We start from the raw sequence: 22,411 nt of genomic DNA, 5'->3' as shown, positions 1-22,411 counted from the left end.
AGAAAAGAATAATTATGGATTGTATGAAGATAATGGGGGCGGGACTAGATAAGCTTTTGCTTCTCCCGCTTTCCCTTTCGATTATGTGTATTGTGTGAACTACACTACGATGATGTGTGATGATGAGTGTAATATATAACATATAAATAAACAGTTACAAGATGATGACCGTCTCTGTTGCAGGATACTCAATATCTGTTGGACAGATGGCGAACACGCCTCTGTACTTCACGGGTGCACCAAGATTCAGACACACGGGGCAGGTGGTACTCTTCAAACGTGATGGCACAGGGTGGACTGTAGCCCGAAGACTCAATGGGGACCAGGTTGTTCATTTTCATTGATTTATTCATCCTTATCTTAGGGGTACAGGTCTTTTGAATTGTGCTTGTATGAGGTGCACACACATATCAAACCAGACTTTGCTGAGATCTGGAGACATATTTTAACCACCTAGCAAAAAGGATCACCTAAAAAAATAAGGTTTTCCACTTTATCTCACCATTTGAAAGGCTTTATTTGGTAGAAACTGAAAAGTCTGTAAACTGCTCACTCTCCTGTACCAAAGTCCATAATCCTCACCTCAGGAGCTGTTGTGGTGCTTTTCCATTACAGATCTAGCATAACTCAGCTCAGGGATAGTACCAAGTACCTGGTATTTTGGTATCTGCTCTGGCGTGAGCCGATACTAAAATGTGACGTGAACAGGCTGCTTGGTAAGAGAGTGACGGCGCTGAAGGAGTCACGAGTGCGACGCCCGACACAAGAATCGAACTGAACAATGCCCAACTGTCGATCAGTTAAAAAGACTAAAAAATCCTGTCAATATTTAACAGAGGAGTCTGGTGTATTTAGAGACAGCACTGCTGAAAGCCGGCGATCGTACAGCATGAGTACAGCATATAACAAACTATATAATAATAATAATAACAACACACAATGTTTCACTCATTAAATGCAAAGGCTCATTTAATCTGTGGTTGTAGAGGAAACACCGGAGAAAACAAATGCATCGTATCAGCTGACATGAACTGAAAGTGAGTTGATCCTTATTTGTGTGCTGCATGTTTTCAGATTGGTTCATACTTCGGTGCAGAGCTGTGCTCAGTAGACATCGACTCGGACGGTACCACTGACTTCCTGTTGGTGGGAGCGCCCATGTTTTACCAGCCTCAGGAGAAGAGAGAAGGCCAGGTCTACGTCTACACTGTGACTGATGAGGTGGGGACTGTGGTACAGTCTCTGACAACTACGTTTTCTTTCTTACAAATCACTGAAGACTTCTTATTTCCCACAGATGCAACTGAACATTGAGCTGAAAATAGCGGTGCCGTCTGTGGGCAGATTTGGCACCACCATATCCAGCCTTGCAGATCTGAATGGTGACAGACTCCGGGACGTTGCCGTTGGAGCTCCTCTGGAGGATGAGAACAGGGGCGCTGTGTACATTTACCTGGGTGACAAATGCAAGGGAATACGCAGCACGTTCAGTCAGGTGATTCAGGATTAGTGCGGGTTATTGAAGTCAGATGCATTTGTATTTACAGAAGATTAAACTAAGCTTTTGGAATAAGAACTTTAAAAAAAGGTCTGATCTTCTGTGAAGGACATGAGTGAGTTGCTCTTGGTAAGTGAGAATGTTTTTGCAAATAATTCTGTTTTCAAACTAATGATTTCAGAGAATCAGTGCTCAGGAAATTCATCCTCGACTGAGACTGTTTGGACAAGCCATCGATGGAGGCATCGACCTGGGAGAGGACGGACTCCCAGATGTTGTGATTGGATCACAGGGCACAGCTGTTTGCTTGAGGTATAAACATTGTGTCACTGCAGAGTGTGTGTGTGGATATTTAGATTTCAAGGTTTATTGGCCTAAGTACAATATGTAGAAACGAAGGCTGTCAAACAATAAATGGCTGAAGTGCAATAGTTAATCACATTTAAAATTCTATTATTATGCAACTCACAACACTTTTTAAGCCCACAGTTGGGGTGGGCGGTACACCGGTGTCATGGTCATCACCGGTGTGACATTGCGCCACGACATGAATTTTGCAATACCGTAATAAACCAATTGTGCGCCTTGAACGACTGCATTTACATCAATAATAGCCTAATTCTAAATAATAAGGCATTACATTTTCTTCAAACGTTCAGTTGTGGTCTGAATACCTGTCCTTATACACTATCTTGTTGCAAATAAAAAAGGAAAACATATTCGTATCAGCTCTGCAGATGGTAAAAAGGGAGTGGCCATTAAATTAGCGTAAGGAGCACTTAACACTTAACCCGGGTAATCAATAAAGAAACGACTGGTGAAACATCGCGAAGAAAGGTCGCTGTAGCCTATATTGTCTGAAAAGAGATGAGTGGAGTGTCGGAACCAGACGGAGAGACCGAGGCTGCTGGAGAGAAAACTCTCGTTCCAAAAAGAGGAGGCACCTCCGTTATTTGGAACTGGTTCGGTTTCAAATCATCCGACACGGAGCAAACTTCAGTAATATGCAAGGTTTTGCCGCCGTGTTGTGACAGCAAAGAGGTGGAAAGGAAGCCCAATACACTGCTTGGGTCCAAATGCACGAGACACGAGGCTCGATGAAAGATTCAAGGCTTTTTATTTTCCTCTGCAACAGACAAACAAAATCAAAATCACTTCTTCATGAAGTAGAATAAACACGACAAAACTTGGCACTAGAGCTAATTTAGCAAAAGGCGAAACAGACTTGGACTCTGACGTGTTCTCTGGAAGCATAAACGACAGAGACACTGAGGACGTTATACAGGGGAGAGGGAATCAAGTGATTACTGAAGGGTCACCAGGTGAAGTGCATGAGGGAACGAGGGGAGAAACAGATGAAGGAAGACACGAAAGTGACATGGACTTAACTCAACTTAACGTGACTTTAAATCTAAACTAACACAAGACCAAAACACTCGTGACAGTGCCTCTGACCCACTCTCTCTCTAAGTTGCTCCGAACACTAACGGCACATTTCCACCACGGCACGACACGGCACGATTAGGTCGCATCTCCACTACAAAAAAGTACCTACTTAGCGTGGGAGGAGTCATCACTGCAAGGCTGAGTGAAACTGCGGTGACTTTGTTGTATACGCGACACACACACACGAGTGACTAGTGACTTTACACCACACTTCTGTAGTTGTCTCAGTTGTTGTCTGTCGACGTCTCTTCCTGTGACGGGACTCAGCGGCCGGCAGTCTGACCAATCATCGCATAGTACCTGCTTTTAAGCACGTACAAATAGTACCTGGTACCAGGCTAGTGGAAACTTAAATCGTGCCGTGGCGAGGCGAGTAGAGCCGGTGGAAATGCGCCATAAATCATCCATGAGATGCTATGCTTTGTTTTTGCACTCATGGCCACTTTATTAGGCGCAGTTGTCATCAGCTAAACAAACACATGGCAGCAACTTAATGCAAAATGGAGAGGAACTGTGTTTTGTTAAATCCAAAGGTTCCTCCTTCTTTAAAAGTAGTTTTAACTGACTTTGAACATGTTTGTTGTCTTTGGTCTGAGAAATTCAGAAAAAGCTGATTTACCAGGATCTTCATAACTATCTCGAGTGCATAGATGGCGTCCAGTAAACAGCTGTTCTCGGGTAGATACCAGAGGTCAAAGGTGAATGAGCAGACAATAGAAATCCTCCACATTAGTCAAATCACCAGTGGTTTTTTTGTGCTGGTCATGTGACATAACACCACTCTACATAACAAAGGAACAGCAGCTGCAGACGCCTGTGAACATTGTGCAGGACAAAAAGCTGTTAAGATAAACGAGGCACAAAAAGGAGTTGTCTTTCAATGTGAAGGTTGAGGGTTTGATTCCTGGCCCTGCTACATGCTGACGTGTCCTTGGGCAAGACACTTTTGAAAACAAAAGGTTTAACGCCACTGACACTTCAATGAGCGGGTGATTAATGTTAATGGATGTCTTTCAGGTCCAGGCCTGTCGTCAACGTCACAACTCATCTCTCCTTCCAACCTAAGGTGATAAGCACTGAGAGATTTGACTGTGTGGCCAAAACAGATGAAATGTTGCCAATGGGAAACTTAACAGCCTGCTTCAAAATGGTGGAAACAACAAGAAGCAAAGCAGGTAGAAAGGAAATTCATTCTATTATAACCCTAACAGCTGGTAAATCTACAACATTGTGCCATGAAATGATCTTAAACCCTGCTGCTGCGTGTCTTCACAGGGGTGATGAGTTTGGGGATGAACATCTCATACATGCTCAACGTGGATCCGATGAGACAAATGTATCGAGGTTTCTTTGGAGGTGACAATAAAGCCAGGAATCTTACATCTACCTTCAATCTGAAGGATGTTCAAGTTTGCTTCAGCTACAACATCTCCATGCCAGTAAGGAAATTCACTTCCTCTTCTTCTCTTAAGTGATGCTAGTCTTATGCATGTCTGATCCAAACAACCGGTGCCTTTGTAAGTCAAAGGTCGAAGGTCAAAGCCTGCCAAGCAAACCAGTGGAGGGTTAATGCGATGAACAAGTAGACAGACAGACAAAGTGTATTTACTTGTTTAATGCACGACCAGGTCACGGAAACAAAGAATAAAAACACAATCTTGATTTTGGTTTTTTATCAAGCGAGGACTTCTGCTCCAAGCTTTTTGTCAGCGAGCCATACTGAGGTCTGGGTCATACTCAGCATGTTGTGCATTTGGTTGCGTTCATACTAAAAGAGGGTCCATGTCAGTCAAGAGTTTGGCGCATGCAGACTTGGGGAGGAGCAAAATATCGATCTTCCTCGTGCAAATATTGATATTTTAATAAATGAAGGTTCACTAAAGGAAGTTCCACTCGCTGGGCGTCGCTACTTCATGTCTCCTCACAACAGCACGGCTCAAATGAACGAGAGGACGTTGGGTGAGAATGACCTGGTCGAGGAAGAGCGATTTTACGGCAGGAAAAGCTTTGTTCTTTATGTTGTAAATACATAGAGAACTTTTCACCGACGTTGTCTTTCAGCATATTGATTATCACAGAATTGTTGTATAACTGGTATCGTGGACCATGTATCGCGTATCATATTGTATTCTGTGATTCTCACCCCTAAAGCAAACTGGATCGCTTTATTCATTTCAGTAATGAAGAGTTCACTGACTTATGTATGAGCTTGTTGTCATCAAGCAAAATGTGTGGGTACTTCACGTAACTGGAGGGTCACCGGTTCGAGTCCTCACCAGGTCAAAAGGCCTGAGGTACCCCTGAGCAAGGAACCCAACCCCCATTGCTCCCCGGGCAGCCCACTGCTCCTAATTCTAGGATGGTCAAATGCAGAGAAATAATTTCCCTGAGGGGATTAATAAAGTATAAGATTTAGATTTAACCTCAAGCAAGTTTCCATGGTTACCGTCTTCTGTGTCTGCTTTGACCAAAACAAAAGTGCATTCAGACTCAAACTGGAGGTGCTCCCTGCTACATGTCGTCGCCCACACAGCATCAGTAACATCAGTAACGCCCACACAGCATCAGTAACATCAGTAACGCCCACACAGCATCAGTAACATCAGTAACGCCCACACAGCATCAGTAGCATCAGTAACGCCCACACAGCATCAGTAACATCAGTAACGCCCACACAGCATCAGTAACATCAGTAACGCCCACACAGCATCAGTTACATCAGTAACGCCCACACAGCATCAGTCACGCCCACATAGCATCAGTCAGGCCCACATAGCATCAGTCACGCCCACACAGCATCAGTAACATCAGCCACGCCCACACAGCATCAGTAACATCAGCCACGCCCACACAGCATCAGTAAACTCTTCTTTTCTTGCAGAAATGTGTGAAAGACACTTTAATGCCCATCAGCATTAAATTAAACTTCTCTCAAGTGGACAGTGAGAGAACGAGAACCGTGCTGAACGTGGACAGTCGAAGCCAGGATGTGATTGAGGTACGAACAGCGCCCCCTGCAGGAGGCTGCAAGCAATCACACGCATGACTTTAATACTGTTCTGTGTTTGGTCACAAAACACACAATATTTTGTTGGTCTTTCAAATAAGTCGCCATTTCTCTGTCTTCACAGGTTCCCTTTGAAAAGCAGTGTGCAAAAGACGACACCTGTATCGCCGAGCTCGAGGTGGATTTCAACTTCACGTGCGTACATTACACGTGACAGACGCAGCACAGACGCGACTGTCGTTTCATTACACGTGACAGACGCAGCACAGACGCGACTGTCTAACATTACACGTGACAAACACAGCACAGACGCGACTGTCTAACATTACACGTGACAGACGCAGCACAGACACGACTGTCTAACATTACACGTGACAGACGCAGCACAGACGCGACTGTCGTTTCATTACACGTGACAGACGCAGCACAGACGCGACTGTCGTTTCATTACACGTGACAGACGCAGCACAGACGCGACTGTCTAACATTACACGTGACAAACACAGCACAGACGCGACTGTCGTTTCATTACACGTGACAAACGCAGCACAGACACGACTGTCTAACATTACACGTGACAGACGCGACTGTCTAACATTACACGTGACAAACACAGCACAGACGCGACTGTCATTTCATTACACTTGACAAACGCAGCACAGACGCGACTGTCTAACATTACACGTGACAAACGCAGCACAGACGCGACTGTCTAACATTACACGTGACAGACGCAGCACAGACGCGACTGTCTAACATTACACGTGACAAACACAGCACAGACGTGACTGTCATTTCATTACACGTGACAAACACAGCACAGACGCGACTGTCGTTTCATTACACGTGACAAACGCAGCACAGACGCGACTCTCTAACATTACACGTGACAAACGCAGCACAGACGCGACTGTCATTTCATTACACGTGACAAAAGCAGCACAGACGCGACTCTCTAACATTACACGTGACAAACGCAGCACAGACGTGACTGTCATTTCAATACACGTGACAAACGCAGCACAGACGCGACTGTCATTTCAATACACTTGACAAACGCAGCACAGACACGACTGTCATTTCAATACACTTGACAAACGCAGCACAGACGCGACTGTCATTTCATTGCACGTGACAAACGCAGCACAGACGCGACTGTCATTTCAATACACGTGACAAACGCAGCACAGACGCGACTGTCATTTCAATACACGTGACAAACGCAGCACAGACGCGACTGTCGTTTCATTACACGTGACAAACACAGCACAGACGCGACTGTCGTTTCATTACACGTGACAAACCCAACACAGACGCGACTCTCTAACATTACACGTGACAAACGCAGCACAGACGCGACTGTCGTTTCATCACACGTGACAAACGCAGCACAGACGCGACTCTCTAACATTACACGTGACAAACGCAGCACAGACGCGACTCTCTAACATTACACGTGACAAACGCAGCACAGACGCGACTCTCTAACATTACACGTGACAAACGCAGCACAGACGCGACTCTCTAACATTACACGTGACAAACACACTTGATGTAAAAAGAAAGTCTGTCTCTTACAGGACACCGACTTTATTGGTAGCAGAAGAAAACTACCTCCATGTGATGGTGAAACTGTCCAATCGTGGCGACGACTCCTACAACACCAGCCTTACCATGTACTATCCTCCAGGCCTGTCCTTCTCCATAATGACTCCGACAGAGGTGACTTTATCACGTCCCTGCATTCCTTCACACTCTGTTCTCACATTACTTTATAACAACTGTACAACTACAAAAAATGGTTCTTCTACTCTGTATTTTTAAAAATGAGACATTTGTTCAGTTGAATTCATTTTATTTGCTAATTAAGTAAGAAATTGGGATATTCTTGAGTAATACAGACAATACTTTGTGGGGACACCTCAGGACTTCATCCATTTGGATCTGATGGACACTGCATTTTCACTCTGATATGTTGGATAAATATGGTTCTGATGGTTGCATGGATATAAAACTTAAAATAATCTCACAGATGTGCATCCATCTGTCTCTGCTGCTTTGAGGACACATGGGGGACAAAAAGTTCTAAATCACTGGTGATATTTTCATAGTATTATAATGTCATTTATAAAAGCAGTAGCATGAATTGTTGCAGAACTCCTAAAGTAAAGTCACATGTCGCACTCTGACACAGAAACAGAAGTTTCTGGAGGATTTGAAACTTGCACAGGAAGTGAGTGTTGTCACAAGGAAATCCACGGGCAAAAAACCACCACCTTCCTTTAAACTTGGCTAAAATGTCAACTTCTCAGCTCAATCCAGTCTGTGTGTTTTTGTCTAAATCAGGCGACGAAGCAGACGCTGCACAGCTGCAGCGACCTCGAAGCGCTCGATAAAACCATATGTGGCATCAATCTTCCTGTTTATCGCAGTAGATCTGCTGTGAGTCTCACACACACACACACACACACACAGTGAAAGTGAAACTCCATGAATGACTGCACTGACTTTGACCTTTGACATTTTCAACGTTCCCTCATGTGGAACTCTGACACCTCTGTCTTTTTCCCTGTGAAGGCAACATTCCGTTCTTCTTTCCACATCATTTCCGGCTACGAGTGGAATGACACCCTGTCAATGACCATCACTGGAAGAAGGTAGAAAACAGATTCTCTGCATTATTTAAATCAGGGTTCCCACGGGTACGTTTTCAAAATGGCCGTAAATAGATGTGAACGTGCTTCGGTTCAGTTGATTGTTTGTCACGACGCCACCTACTGTTTCATGCCCTGCATTACCTGATGTACATAAACTAGGCCTACACAGAACAAACATGGAGTCATGATTACAAGCGGTGTTGTGGACACTGTCCACTGTCTCTCTCTGACATTAACGTGAGATTCCATGCAGAACAATGAGCGAGTAAAGTTAAGCAAGAGAGAGCAAATGACGACACGATGCCTGGGAAATAAAATACTAAGATTTCTGTCAAAGAAAATCGCAGAGACTGACTTTGACTGAGATCCCACGGACAATCACTTGTATGTAGCGGCACGGGTGAAAGCAGCGATCGTGAGAACCAAGCACAGAACCATTCTCAATGAACTGATTCTAGTCCATATAGAGTCGAGTCGAGTCGAGTCGGTACCATGCAGTGGAAAAGTGTCATAATGTGTTGTGTTCTACACCAGAACACCGAGTGTCTGCCTGCCAAACTAAAGCTGTTAGCCTCAGGCTACAGTTAGCTGTTTTCAGTGCGGTAGCATTTTATTAGCTATGGGTGACGACCCCAGTCACAGCACAGCTGATAAGAGGTTGGACAATGTCCAAGACTTTTCTACGACCCCAAATTAATCTATGCAACGTGCTCTCTACTCACTCTCTACTCTACTACTCACTCTCTACTCTACTACTACTCTACTACTCACTCTCTACTCTACTACTTACTCACTCTCTACTCTACTACTCACTCTCTACTCTACTACTGACTCTCTACTCTACTACTCACTCTCTACTCTACTACTACTCTACTACTCACTCTCTACTCTACTACTACTCTACTAGTCACTCTCTACTCTACTACTCACTCTCTACTGACTCTCTACTCTACTACTCACTCTCTACTCAACTACTCACTCTCTACTCTACTACTACTCTACTACTCACTCTCTACTCTACTACTACTCTACTAGTCACTCTCTACTCTACTACTCACTCTCTACTCACTCTCTACTCTACTACTACTCACTCTCTAATCTACTACTCACTCTCTACTCTACTACTACTCACTCTCTAATCTACTACTCACTCTCTACTCTACTCCTCGCTCTCTACTCTACTACTACTCACTCTCTACTCTACTACTCACTCTCTAATCTACTCCTCGCTCTCTACTCTACTACTACTCACTCTCTACTCTACTTCTCACTCTCTACTCTACTACTACTCTCTAATCTACTTCTCACTCTCTACTACTCTCTAATCTACTTCTCACTCTCTACTCTACTCTACTACTCACTCTCTACTCAACTACTCACTCTCTACTCTACTACTACTCTTCTACTCACTCTCTACTCTACTACTCACTCTCTACTCTACTACTTACTCTCTACTCTACTACTCACTCTCTACTCTACTACTACTCACTCTCTAATCTACTACTCACTCTCTACTCTACTACTACTCTCTAATCTACTACTCACTCTCTACTCTACTACTACTCACTCTCTACTCTACTTCTCACTCTCTACTCCTCGCTCTCTACTCTACTACTACTCACTCTCTACTCTACTTCTCACTCTCTACTCTACTACTACTCTCTAATCTACTTCTCACTCTCTACTCTACTACTCACTCTCTACTCTACTTCTCACTCTCTACTCTACTACTACTCACTCTCTACCCTACTACTCACTTTCTAATCTACTACTCACTCTCTACTCTACTCACTCTCTACTCTACTACTACTCACTCTCTAATCTACTACTCACTCTCTACTCTACTCCTCGCTCTCTACTCTACTACTACTCACTTTCTAATCTACTACTCACTCTCTACTCTACTCACTCTCTACTCTACTACTACTCACTCTCTAATCTACTACTCACTCTCTACTACTACTCACTCTCTACTACTACTCACTCTCTACTCTACTACTCACTCTCTACTCTACTACTACTACTCACTCTCTACTACTACTCACTCTCTACTCTACTACTCTACTCTTCTACTACTACTCACTCACTACTACTTCTCACTCTCTAATCTACTACTCACTCTCTACTCTACTACTACTCACTCTCTAATCTACTACTCACTCTCTACTCTACTACTACTCACTCACTACTACTTCTCACTCTCTACTCTACTACTCTACTACTACTCACTCTCTACTCTACTACTCACCTGAACTGTTATGTTAATGAGCAGGAGTCTGTTTTTAAAGAGCAGGCTTTGCCATCCCCAATGGCAACATTTGAATGCAATAACTGATGTTTGGCCAGAGATTTTTAACAACACTTATATAATATGTTACATTACACTGTAAAGATTTGAACCAGGATTAATAAACAACATTATTAGAAACCCAGGTACTTTGGTTTTAGTCACGCTTTAATATATTTACAACATGTGCTTTTGTGCATCCTCAGTGACAACACAAACATCACCACGAAAAGTTCCCTCACCAGAGTCATTCCGGTACAATTTGAAATCAGAATGGTGGTGACAGTGTAAGTATCACTAATAACACACCAGTTTCTGTTATTTGATGAATTTATGTTGTATGTAATATTCATTTCAGGAAAGAAGAAACCACCACGTATCTGAACTTCACTTCAGATGATGATGATGCACCTAAACAAGTGCAGGTTATATATAAGGTAAAGCCTTCTTTAAAAAAACACCTGTCTGTCCTTCCATCGTCTCCACAAACACAGATGAAATCAATTATTTATAAAAAAATATAGATGGTCCTTTATTCGTCCTACCTATGAATACACAGAAAAATATTAAACACCGTTTAAAGCAAATTTTCTCTCTCCATATATATATATACATATATATATATATATATACAGTATATATACATATATACATACATATGTATATATATGTATACTAAATGTTTTTTTTAAGAAATTTGAATACAGGATTTAAGTACATTTTAAGTACAATTAAGGCCGTAATTTTCAATTAATCACATTACTTTTTTGTATTTAAAAATAAATTTTAATTAAGGGAAGGAAATCACAATGTAAGAGGGTTGTTTTTTTACTTAATTTATCATTTAAATGAAAAGAATGTAAATGAGGGATTCATGTGCACTGTTGTTTTTTCAACATTTCAATTTTGGTTTGATTATATTGTTGCTAATATTGTAGGTTATTTAGTGAATACTATCATTTAGGACAAAATATTCTACTCCTATTTCTTCTGTGTGTTGAACTATTTTTTAAAAACAAAAACAACAGGATTTTTTAAGGACCCGCAGAAACCCAGTGAAAGGAAAGGACTAGGAGAACTATTGTAAATTGTCGTCTTATTTCATGCTTAGCAGGAAAACAGGAACATTCTTTATTGGATCAAAATGGATCAACTGTGTTTCACTGTTCACAGATTTCTAATCAGGGTTGGAAGTCTTTCCCCGTCAACGTGTCCCTGTTCTTCCCGACAAAACTGGAACATAACTTTGAAATGACGGACTTTCAAGTTTCTGTCCAGCAGGTAATTCAACCACTCAACACTTTTTAAACAGGACTCATGATAAGAGCAAATGTAGCAACTCATCTCTCACAGCTGATACTGTATCTGATATAATAAGGACTTCATTGTATGCATTTACACACAAATCTTCACTAAAGCTTTTTGGGGGACCTGCTGTGGGCCCCGACCCAGTGTTTGTGAAACCACTGTTCACACTGATACTGTTCTGCATAAAACATTTTCTTAATGCCAGAGATAACAATTCTTTCCTCTCTTTTAAGAACAAATCCCTGTGCAGTGTCAGCGACGTTGACTCTGAAGTGAGTAAAACATATTCATGGTGAAAAAAGTCATTCAGTGAAGTAGAAATAAATCAAAGAAACAAAGTGCTGCTGTGTCACAGAACTGCTCGCCAGATAGAAACTGCAAAGCCGTCGTGTGTGACACGTTCACCCTGGAAAAAGAATCCGACACCGAAGTTCTATTGTCAGGAAACGTACAATTCAAGGATCTGAAGAAGCACGCAGAGGTAACGTGGCAACAAAACACACCGCAGTCAGGATTTCTTTCAGCATTTTATTGACGGTCCTGTATTTATTTGCAGAATATTGCATTTCTGAAGCGATACACTGGAGACAGTGCGGAGGTTCTATTCCAAAGCTTTATCCACGTCACATGCGACAGGAAACGATATGTGCTGGATTCTCGTCAGCCGAAGGTTTGACCAGACTAACGTGGCTTCACCGATGTCACTGTTGTGTTACGGACTCATTTATCGTGTTCTTTGATCATGTAGAGCGACGGTGGATTCACACGGACGTCGTCTCATGAAAGTAGCTCCTGGAAAGACAACGATCCAACAAGGAAAAGGGTAATGATGAGTTTTAATCAGTGATGATCGCCACAGCGGATCATCTGCCTCCAAGTGTCCTCATGCTGTCCTCATGTCCTCCTTCACAACATCCATGTACCTTCTCTGTGGCCTTTGTCCAATATAATCAGTGTCACTCGTCTGCTTGTGACCAAACCATGTCAACCTTCACTCTCTTACTTTATCTCTCTGGAATATGCTCATTTCTAATCCTGCGTAATCCTGTGTAATCCTGGTCACTCCCAACAAAAACCTCAGCATGTTGAGCTCTGACACCTCCACTGTAGCACAGGTCTCACGACTGTGTTGTAGATCTTCACTGTCCCTAAAAACATTTCACTTGCTTCTGTGTCGTTTCACCTCGGTTCCCTGCGTCTGACAGTAGTGATATTAATATATATTAATATATTATATTAAGTGATATAATCACGCTTGTCCCCACATGTGACCCCGGACAGGTTATAATATGTGTTTACTAGAAATGATGCAGGTCTACTATTATTATAGTTACTTAAAAACAACAAACAGATCAAATAGATAAAAAAAGTTAGTAAAAGGTCCACTGAAGCCATGAAGTAACACTGGTTATTATGTCGGGGCCTCTGTCGGGGCCTCTGTCGGGGCCCTGTAGGCTGTGTTATCTCAGCACACACTCTTGTTTTTCACGTTTTCAAAAACAGACCAAACTACCGTCACTTTTAAAGCTTCAGCTTCATTTTCTTCTGCCAACAGACTGAAGTTCGTGTCGAGTTCATAATTCCCCCAAATCAGCTGCTGATCATTGTGACTGGAGTTGGACTGGGAGTGTTGCTTCTCATCATCATCACAATCATCATGTTCAAGGTGAGACGACTTTTCAAAGTTCACATTCAGAGCTGAGGCGCTGACTTAAAATGATTTGAATGATTTTCTCACAGCTGGGTTGTTTCAAGAGGAAGAAGTATTATGACGATCAGGAGGAAGCTGCTGCTCTTCAGGGCGACGCCCTCATGCAACCCGCCAGCCCCGCCCACACAAACGAGACTGAGGACAAACCCGAGCCACCTTCAGAGGACAAAGTGCTGCTTGATGATGTCGAAGCAAACGGCATCAGTTCCACATGTGACACACAGGAGGCGCTAGAGGAAACAACAGAGATGAAGAAAACCAATGGAGAATAAAGTATGAAACAATATTAACTAGTGACTTATCATTAGTTAATCATTGACTGAACATTAACTCAATACTAGTTAATGATTACGTATTTATTAACTTATGAGTGAACAATTAGTTTATCTAATTAGATTAACTAGAATGAATTTATCATTAGTTAATTGTTGACTAATAATTAAGTGATCATTACTTCATTTTTGGAACACAGTAAACAAAAGTCATTACCATGAGTCAATGATTAGTTAATGATTAACCTATGGATTATCTAATTACTAGTTAATAGTTAGTACACAGTAAACAACAGTCATTAGGAGGTAACCATGAGTCAATGATTAGTTAATGATTTACCTATGGATTATCTAATTACAAGTTAATATTTAGTACACAGTAAACAACAGTCATTAGGAGGTAACCATGAGTCAATGATTAGTTAATGATTAACCTATGGATTATCTAATTACTAGTTAATAGTTAGTACACAGTAAACAACAGTCATTAGGAGGTAACCATGAGTCAATGATTAGTTAATGATTAACCTATGGATTATCTAATTACTAGTTAATAGTTAGTACACAGTAAACAACAGTCATTAGGAGGTAACCATGAGTCAATGATTAGTTAATGATTAACCTATGGATTATCTAATTACTAGTTAATAGTTAGTACACAGTAAACAACAGTCATTAGGAGGTAACCATGAGTTAATGATTAACCTATGGATTATCTAATTACTAGTTAATAGTTAGTACACAGTAAACAACAGTCATTAGGAGGTAACCATGAGTCAATGATTAGTTAAGAGTTAATTAGTACATTTGTGGTACACACAGCAAACATGGATTGATTAATCAATAGTTGTTTATTAACTGATTAACTCATGTACACAGTAACCAAATGCCATGAATACGTAATTGTGAGCAAAGTGTTACTTAATATCTCTTAATCTATTGATTCATTAATTAGTAGTTAATTAATAACTAATAATTAAGGGATCATCAGTACATTTTTGGTACTCATTAAAGAAGGTTTTCATTAGTGAATGATGACTAAATGGTTACCTATCACATATTAAACTATTAGTCAATGAGTAATCATTAGTTAACCTACTTCATTAGGTTCATCAGGCAACCACATCTGAGCAGTGAAGATTCCGTCGATGACGCCGCTTTCGCCTTCATCCAGGTTTGGTGTCCAGTGCCTGATCGTGTGAGAAATGCTGACGCTGCTTCTATGTCGTGTATTTTTAAGATGTGTATAAATATTGTTAAATAAGCGATCGTGAGAGTCTGAAAGCTGCTTACAAATAAAATGTATTATTGTTGTTATTTTTATTATTATTATTATTAATAAATGCTTCTGCTTTCTACCAATAAAAATAAAGTGAGGATCATGTGTTTTCATTGATCTTTATGTGGTTATTTATTTTGTGAGATATATTTTCTGTTTCTTAACTATTGCTTTTTCAAGCCACCATCATAAGTAATACCACAATTAGCACCTTCAGTGACGGCTTTGTGAACCATTAAGAGATTTCTTTGAGCTATTACTCAAAAGTTACTTTTAGATAATATATGTGATCATGTATGTTGTGATTCGGCACTCTACAAATAAAATGGATTGAATTGAATTGTGAAACGTTTTTGTCTACTTAATCTTTAAAAAACACAAGTGCAAACAAAATAATTACTTAAAAGTAAAAGTCTTTAATCAAGAATATCAATTAATCAAAAATAATTACAGTTAATGTCCAAAGTTGCAAACAGTTGTGTCTAAAGTTTTAAAAAGATCTTTGAGTGGCGTGACCTCCGCGTCCTCTGTGGTGTGTGACAGTCTCTGCGTCTGTTGTGTTACTGTAACGTTGTGTTGTGTCACTGTAACGTTGTGTTGTGTCACTGTAACGTTGTGTGAGTGCGAGCGTCGCTGCGGTGGCTCAGTCCCGACTGCGCTGCTGATATTTGACCCCACTGTGTGAGGAGAGTGTGCAGCACTTCTGTCACACGTCTGCTGCTGAAGAGCAGATGACGAACAAACAAACAAACAAACTCATTTTCTGTCTTAAACTGCTCACACTCCTGCACCAAAGTCCTTGGAGAAAACCAGTGTTTTAGCGCACGATGACATAGGAACTGCAGGTCTGAGGTAAATCTGAACAAAGGGTTTTAAACACCAAAGTCACAAAATAAGACATTTGAAATTATTGAAGGGAGGAAGCAGCGGATTAACAACACCTTTGTGCCGTATGTAAAATCGCTGATTATCTTCATGGACTTTGGTACGGAAAGAAAACAGTTTACAGTTTACAGTTTACCTTAAGTTTCCAGCTGGAAAACAATGTTTAACAACATTTTTTTAAGGCATTTTAGAGTCGGTGTAGACTTCAAAGTAAAATCTAGCTCTGCGGAAACAACTTTGAGAGAGAATGAGTCTGATGAAGTGTGGTGGGTGAGAAAAGCCGTGACCTTCATCTGACCTTTGTTTTCTTCTTTTTCTTATTCTTCCGTCGTTGCTGAACAGAGACTTCACCGGTGCTGTTTTGCTCCTTCTCGCTGACTGAAATGCAATTAAAACAAACAATGATCACATTTAACACATGGATTTACAAAAAGATAAATCTTTAACTGGGAAGATTGGCAGCAAACCTGGAGGAGGGACGTTCTGCTCTCTGTCGTCTTCAAAGGGGCTCAGACACAGAAAGAGAGTCTTCAGAACTGAAGGTTCTGCAGGTGCTGCAACGTGAATTTGAGCATTGTAAAGATTAATTTATCACAAATTACAAAGGCCAATAATCTTATCCTCTATTATGTAAAACATCTCAGTCAACACAATCTCTGATTGATTTATTTAATTGTATTATTATTATCTTTATTAAATAAACAAATAAATAAAAATAATAAAAACACAATCTCTGATTGATTTATTTAATTGTATTATTATTATCTTTATTAAATAAACAAATAAATAAAAATAATAAAAACACAATCTCTGATTGATTTATTTAATATTATTATTATTATCTTTATTAAATAAACAAATAAATAAAGATAATAAAATCACAATCTCTAATTTATTTATTTAATATTTATTATTATCTTTATTAAATAAACAAATAAATAAAATAATAAAAACACAATCTCTAATTTATTTATTTAATATTCATTATTATTATCATTATTGAATAAACAAATAAATAAAAATTATAAAAACACAATCTCTAATTGATTTATTTAATATGTATTATTATTATCTTTATTAAATAAACAAATAAATAAAAATGATAAAAACAAAATCTCTAATTTAAGACTGGAAAACCACAAATGACCATGTTGGGCTTTCGCCAGGATGACAACACCAAGAGTCAACACTGTGAAAGTGCAGGTGTTAGGGGGTCATGCTGGACGATACGGCTTAGAAATAATATCTGGATATTTTGATATATAATATTCATTGTATTTTACAAATACAAATATATAACAAATATGAGGATTATCAATGCAGCAGCGTTTAAATCCAGGAAACGTCATCACAGACATCTGACACCAAAAATCTGAGACAGTTCTTGTATCATGTCATTTAGTGACAAACGAATGCATGAGCTTATAAAAAACAATAGCACAGGGAATCAGTGCTGTAATCAAAGCTAAGAGTGCTTCATTAAAACCTCACCTGTGTCACACTTGTGTTGTTGAGCCTGCGTTGTAGAACTGGGCACCAGCTCAGTGAGAGCAGCTGACATGAAGCCACAGGTGAGACTCACCTGCTGCTCTGCATCTCGACCGACAGCCTCAGACAAAAGCTCACTCTCATTCTCAGGAGCGCGTTTGTCGTGAGCTCTGTCTCGCTGAGGCGTCGCTGCAGGACTGAGAGGAGCAGCTAACGTGCTCAGGGAGGATCGGACACCTTTGTCTTTACGTCTGGGGGGTGTGGACTGTAAAGGAGACGGAGGAGTTGGCTTCAGACCGCCATTGATGGGGTTTGCAAAAAGGCTATAAAATGGTCTTTTCTGTGTCTGATTACAGGCAGTTGACAGGACACCAGTAGAATCCTGTCGTTGGTTGCCAGGTCTGACGCTGTATCGGGGTATTTTGAGTTGTGGCTGAGTTTCAGAATCACTCGTCTCCTTGTAGCTGGAGACAGGTTGAATGGGACGAGCAGCTTTGCATTTAAACTGTGAAAACCCTGAGGAGGGACAGTGAGGCTTCGGTGAGGACTGAGAGTCAGACGTCTGACCAGAGACACGTGGCGTCAGCTGTGAGGGACGAGCAGGACAAAATAACTCTGCTTCTTCTTTGACTGGGAGTGAAGAGCTTCCCTGAACACGTCTTTTTCTTGTGCAAGACTCAGACTCCAGCATCTCCAACTTGACTTCATCAGACCATCTCTGAGCAGGTTTCATGGACGCCACCTTTTCCCCAACATGTTTTTTATGATCTTCATTGTCCACAGGGAGCTCAGTCTCTGGAATTTTAAACAGGTTTTCTTGGGATTGAGATGCTTTTCCTTTGGAACTGTGAGAATACGAGAGCATCAGAGGATCAGCTCTGAGTGGAGTATATAACACACTTTGTGCAGGAGAAGACGCGGGTATAGAACTTGCTGCTGACTGACAAGACAAGACAGCTTCAACAGAGTAGGGAACACAATCAGAGGAATTCTCTGGAGCAGAGAGAGATGTAAAGAGACTCGGGAACGGTTTTAACAGCTGAGGTCCGAGCACTGCTTCCACTGAATAACACACTGGCTCCACAGGATTCAGGTGAGCACATGTGTGGCTCTGAGGCTGAGAACTGTCTGATGCCTGAGCTGCAACATCTGCCTCAGTGTTTGTTTCTGCACTGTTGTAAAAGTTTGGCCTGAAAAGTGAAAAATATCAGGAGACAATGAATCATAGATGCCACAGCTTATATCCACACATCATCAGTTTGTAAGAACTACTGCAACAATTAGAATACTTTTAAATCTAATTCTGCTCTAAGGTTATTTCTAATTCTGAGATAAATTCCATGGTAGGAATGTTATAATAAATGGACACTTTTTTTAAAGAAGTTTCAGTCTCATTTATATTTTGTTATTTTGCTGAGTTAACAAAAAAAAATAGAATAAACATACTTGAGTGGGTGCATTAGTGCATCAGATGTTGTCTTTTCCTTGGTGATTTCAGGAATTTCAGTCGTCTTTTCCGGTTGCTCCGACAACTCCTGCTCGGCTTTTTTTGCAAGTTCATAAAGTTCACTGTCTCGTTTCAGTGTCTGCGATGAGAGGCAATATTTGTCAGCACATCAATGCAAAGCATTATGAAATATTCAGAAACGTCAATGTTTACACACCTCATCTAACAGTCTTTTAGTGGTGTCATTCAGTGGCTCGTGGGAAAACTTGCACTGCGCTCCCTGAAGACACTTTCCTTTTTTATGGAAGAACTTGCAGGGAAAGGACTGTGCAGTTTTATTAAGGAAGTATTTACATTTTATGATACAACACATTATTGAAGCTGAACTGAAGGATATGGTGCATGTACGGGCAACTCTCCCCTTTCGTGCAGAATCCTTGGATGTAAAATTTGCAGACTTCTTTGATGAGACCGTTGTAACCCTGAATGTGCTTCAGCTGGCACTCGTCGTCACCCTGCAAACAGGTTCAAGTCTTCAGCCACACAAAAACAACATGCTAACACTGCTACACAAATACACCAACAATGGCAAAGGCAAGAAGAAATGTGTCCAGTGGGGGTAAAGGTTAAAGGAGTGGGGCTATGACATCACTGTTTCCCCAAAAGTTCCTCATTAGTTGAAAACGTGAGATTTAGTTTTCACTTCACTTTAAAAACACGATATGGACTAAAGTGTTCCGGTCTGTAAAGCAGGCTTTGATTTAGACGCCTTATCTCTAATGAAGGACAATCTTAATGCTTCAGCATACAACGACATTTTGGACAATGCTACGCTTCTAACTTTGTGACAGTTTGAAGAGAAACATGAATGTGCCCCCGTGCACAAAGCAAGGACTATACAGACATGGTTTCCCTCTGAGGACTCCTGACCTCAACCCCATCGAGCACCTTCAGCATGAAGTGGAACAGAGATGGTGAACCAGGCCTTCAGAGTGTGACCTCATAAATGCTCTACAGAATCAATGAGCACAAATTCTCTCATAGAAACACTCTATATTAAAGTACTGTATCTGTATTTGAAGGTGTCATTACAGAGCCTGTTGCTGTAATGGTCAGGCGTTCTAATACTGTTGTCTATGTAGTGTAGTATTTCAGGGTTCCCAACACGTCACTTCCACGTGGACAAAAAGCCAAAAAACTGACCTTGATGCATCGTCCCCAAATGAAGTGTCGACAAAGAAGCTGTCCATCCACCAGCAAAGCATTCTGCTCTTTGAACTCTTCAGTCATGAATCTCACTGATTTTACCTGGACATCCTAAGAGGTCATAAGCATGAGCATTAGATGAACTCATCCACTCATTTTGATTTCTTGCATTTTTCACCCAGGGCATGAAGAGGATCTCCAAAAATAACAGATGATAAATGTAACTTTACCTCATCTGTTGCTGACAGCCCACATTTGGAATGTTTAATCTTTTATCTTTGCTCCATCAAACATCTCCACAGACAACGTTTCCCATTAACAGCACTTGTTTCAAAGCTAGCCTGAGATACATTTTCATTTCTGACTTCTCGACTGGAACAGGTGACAACGTCTATCCAAGTTCCCAGGTACAGCGAACACACTGTTTCCATTTCAGTCAAACTTTTTAACAGAAAAATAATATGTATCCTGCTCACGTGTCTGTCAGGTCTCTGTGTACCATATCCTCGGCCTCCTCTTTCCCCTCTTCCTCCTCCTCCTCGGCCTCCTCCTCCTCCTCTGCCTGCTCTTTCCCCTCTGCCTCCTCTTCCTCCTCTTTCCCCTCTTCCTCCTCTACCCCGTCTTCCTCCTCTGCCTCCTCTTCCTCTTTGATTCTGTTGATGCAGATTATTCTGGCTCTCGTGGTCATTTTCCTGCTGCTTGTTCTGATCTTTGTGGCTCGTGTTGTTACGGGTCACTTCCTTGGTGAGGTCAGTACTTCCAGCTTGACAGTTTCTGGTATTGTACGGTCGCCACGTCTGTGCTTGAGAACATTGTCTCTGTGGAAAGAAATGTAACAAATTGAACATTGCCCACTCTAAGAGGCCAAACACGTGCTAAGAATAAAACAAGAATGTGCCATTCATATTCTCTATGCATGAAGAAATTAGGGATGAGCCGATTTGATTATTTTATCTTCAATTTCTGCCAAATGAAAAATAACTTGCCTCAGACGTGTGAACGGTTTCTTTCCATCAAGCGTCAGTTTACCGTCGGACATTCTATCACTATAATAATAGACTATAATAATAGAGCTGCAACTCATGATTCTCTCAGAAAATGTTGATCAGCTGGAAATTAGGATGAACTCAAATGTCTTGTTTTGTCCATGATTCAGTTTTAGACATTTATTCGTTATATGGAGCAAAGAAGCCAGAAATCCGAAAACAGGTTTTCAATTGCTGAAAAAAACACTAAAACCGATTCATTGATTATTTTAAATAATTGACAATTCATTTTCGAGTAATTGTCTGAGCCCTATATATTTGTATCATGATAACATTTTCCATATCACAGTCTTTGATATTATGCGTGTTGTAATGTAACAAAGTACACACACTTCGTTACTGTACAAAAGTCACTTATCTGTACTTTACTTTGTCATTTATATTTCTAGCTGCTTGTACTTTTGAACTATCTTTGTTACTGGTGTACTATTATATAAATAGAGAGAGAGAGAGAGAGCTTGTCTAGTCTTCTTGTAATAAAGGTTTGACTCACTGTGTTGTCATCTTCTCTCTGACCCTTCTTTCTCTTCCTCTTTCTGTTGCTCCCTCTTTCACCATCATTAACCTCGTTGCTGGGGGGAAAACATACGAGATCGAACGGTAACAACACTGGCCCGTAAACGCACCACGGCTAAATGCTAAGCTAAGTGCTGTACCTGTGTGAAATGGCTGCTTGGCTCTTCGTGTCTGTGTTGGCCGAAAACAATCCCGTGAACAGGTTTGCGAACGCCATGTTATTTCCCCTGTGTCACGTGTTCTCTGTTATTCCAAATACAAAGAAAGAAGCAGCGACGTTTGAAAAAGACACGCTAGCAAAGACGCTATCTGCCGCAGGAGTGACGTCAGTTCACGTTCACGTGGCTCTGTCTACGTC

The 22,411-nt window shown here is 41.0% G+C and overlaps 2 protein-coding genes across 6 annotated transcripts in view; one reads left to right on the top strand and one right to left on the bottom strand.

The window, feature by feature from the left end:
- The window catches only part of zmp:0000001082 (integrin alpha-D), a 24,681-nt gene extending 9,265 nt beyond the window's left edge, over positions 1-15,416 (top strand). The window contains exons 12-32 of one of the 3 annotated variants that reach the window (XR_009241453.1): positions 184-326; positions 1,075-1,221; positions 1,298-1,495; positions 1,680-1,810; positions 3,962-4,119; positions 4,220-4,383; positions 5,826-5,942; positions 6,076-6,146; positions 7,532-7,673; positions 8,298-8,393; positions 8,529-8,608; positions 11,102-11,182; positions 11,254-11,332; positions 12,069-12,176; positions 12,437-12,475; positions 12,559-12,684; positions 12,760-12,873; positions 12,952-13,026; positions 13,759-13,869; positions 13,944-14,868; positions 14,952-15,292. Coding sequence is in view for 2 of the 3 variants with exons in the window: in XM_058640320.1 (XP_058496303.1) it covers positions 184-326; positions 1,075-1,221; positions 1,298-1,495; positions 1,680-1,810; positions 3,962-4,119; positions 4,220-4,383; positions 5,826-5,942; positions 6,076-6,146; positions 7,532-7,673; positions 8,298-8,393; positions 8,529-8,608; positions 11,102-11,182; positions 11,254-11,332; positions 12,069-12,176; positions 12,437-12,475; positions 12,559-12,684; positions 12,760-12,873; positions 12,952-13,026; positions 13,759-13,869; positions 13,944-14,186 (2,423 nt within the window). In the remaining variant the exon portion in view is untranslated. The other 2 variants (XM_058640320.1, XM_058640319.1) reach the window with 2 other exon arrangements.
- LOC131466824 (uncharacterized) overlaps positions 1-22,411 on the bottom strand; it is a 23,298-nt gene extending 887 nt beyond the window's left edge. Inside the window, exons 1-11 of one of the 3 annotated variants that reach the window (XM_058640322.1) lie at positions 22,194-22,411; positions 22,031-22,109; positions 20,968-21,309; positions 20,489-20,602; positions 19,684-19,800; positions 19,503-19,613; positions 19,285-19,424; positions 17,842-19,028; positions 16,818-16,904; positions 16,649-16,728; positions 15,862-16,182 (exon numbers count right to left, since the gene is read on the bottom strand). In XM_058640322.1, the coding sequence (XP_058496305.1) occupies positions 15,919-16,182; positions 16,649-16,728; positions 16,818-16,904; positions 17,842-19,028; positions 19,285-19,424; positions 19,503-19,613; positions 19,684-19,800; positions 20,489-20,602; positions 20,968-21,309; positions 22,031-22,109; positions 22,194-22,270 (2,598 nt within the window). In that variant the 5' untranslated portion in view covers positions 22,271-22,411 and the 3' untranslated portion in view covers positions 15,862-15,918. Of the gene's footprint in view, positions 1-15,861; positions 16,186-16,648; positions 16,729-16,817; positions 16,905-17,841; positions 19,029-19,284; positions 19,425-19,502; positions 19,614-19,683; positions 19,801-20,488; positions 20,603-20,967; positions 21,310-22,030; positions 22,110-22,193 lie in introns of those variants that run through there. The other 2 variants (XM_058640321.1, XM_058640324.1) reach the window with 2 other exon arrangements.

Source organism: Solea solea, chromosome 10, assembly GCF_958295425.1.
Source record: "Solea solea chromosome 10, fSolSol10.1, whole genome shotgun sequence".
NCBI lineage: Eukaryota > Metazoa > Chordata > Actinopteri > Pleuronectiformes > Soleidae > Solea > Solea solea.
This window is presented reverse-complemented; position numbering and strand designations above follow the sequence as displayed.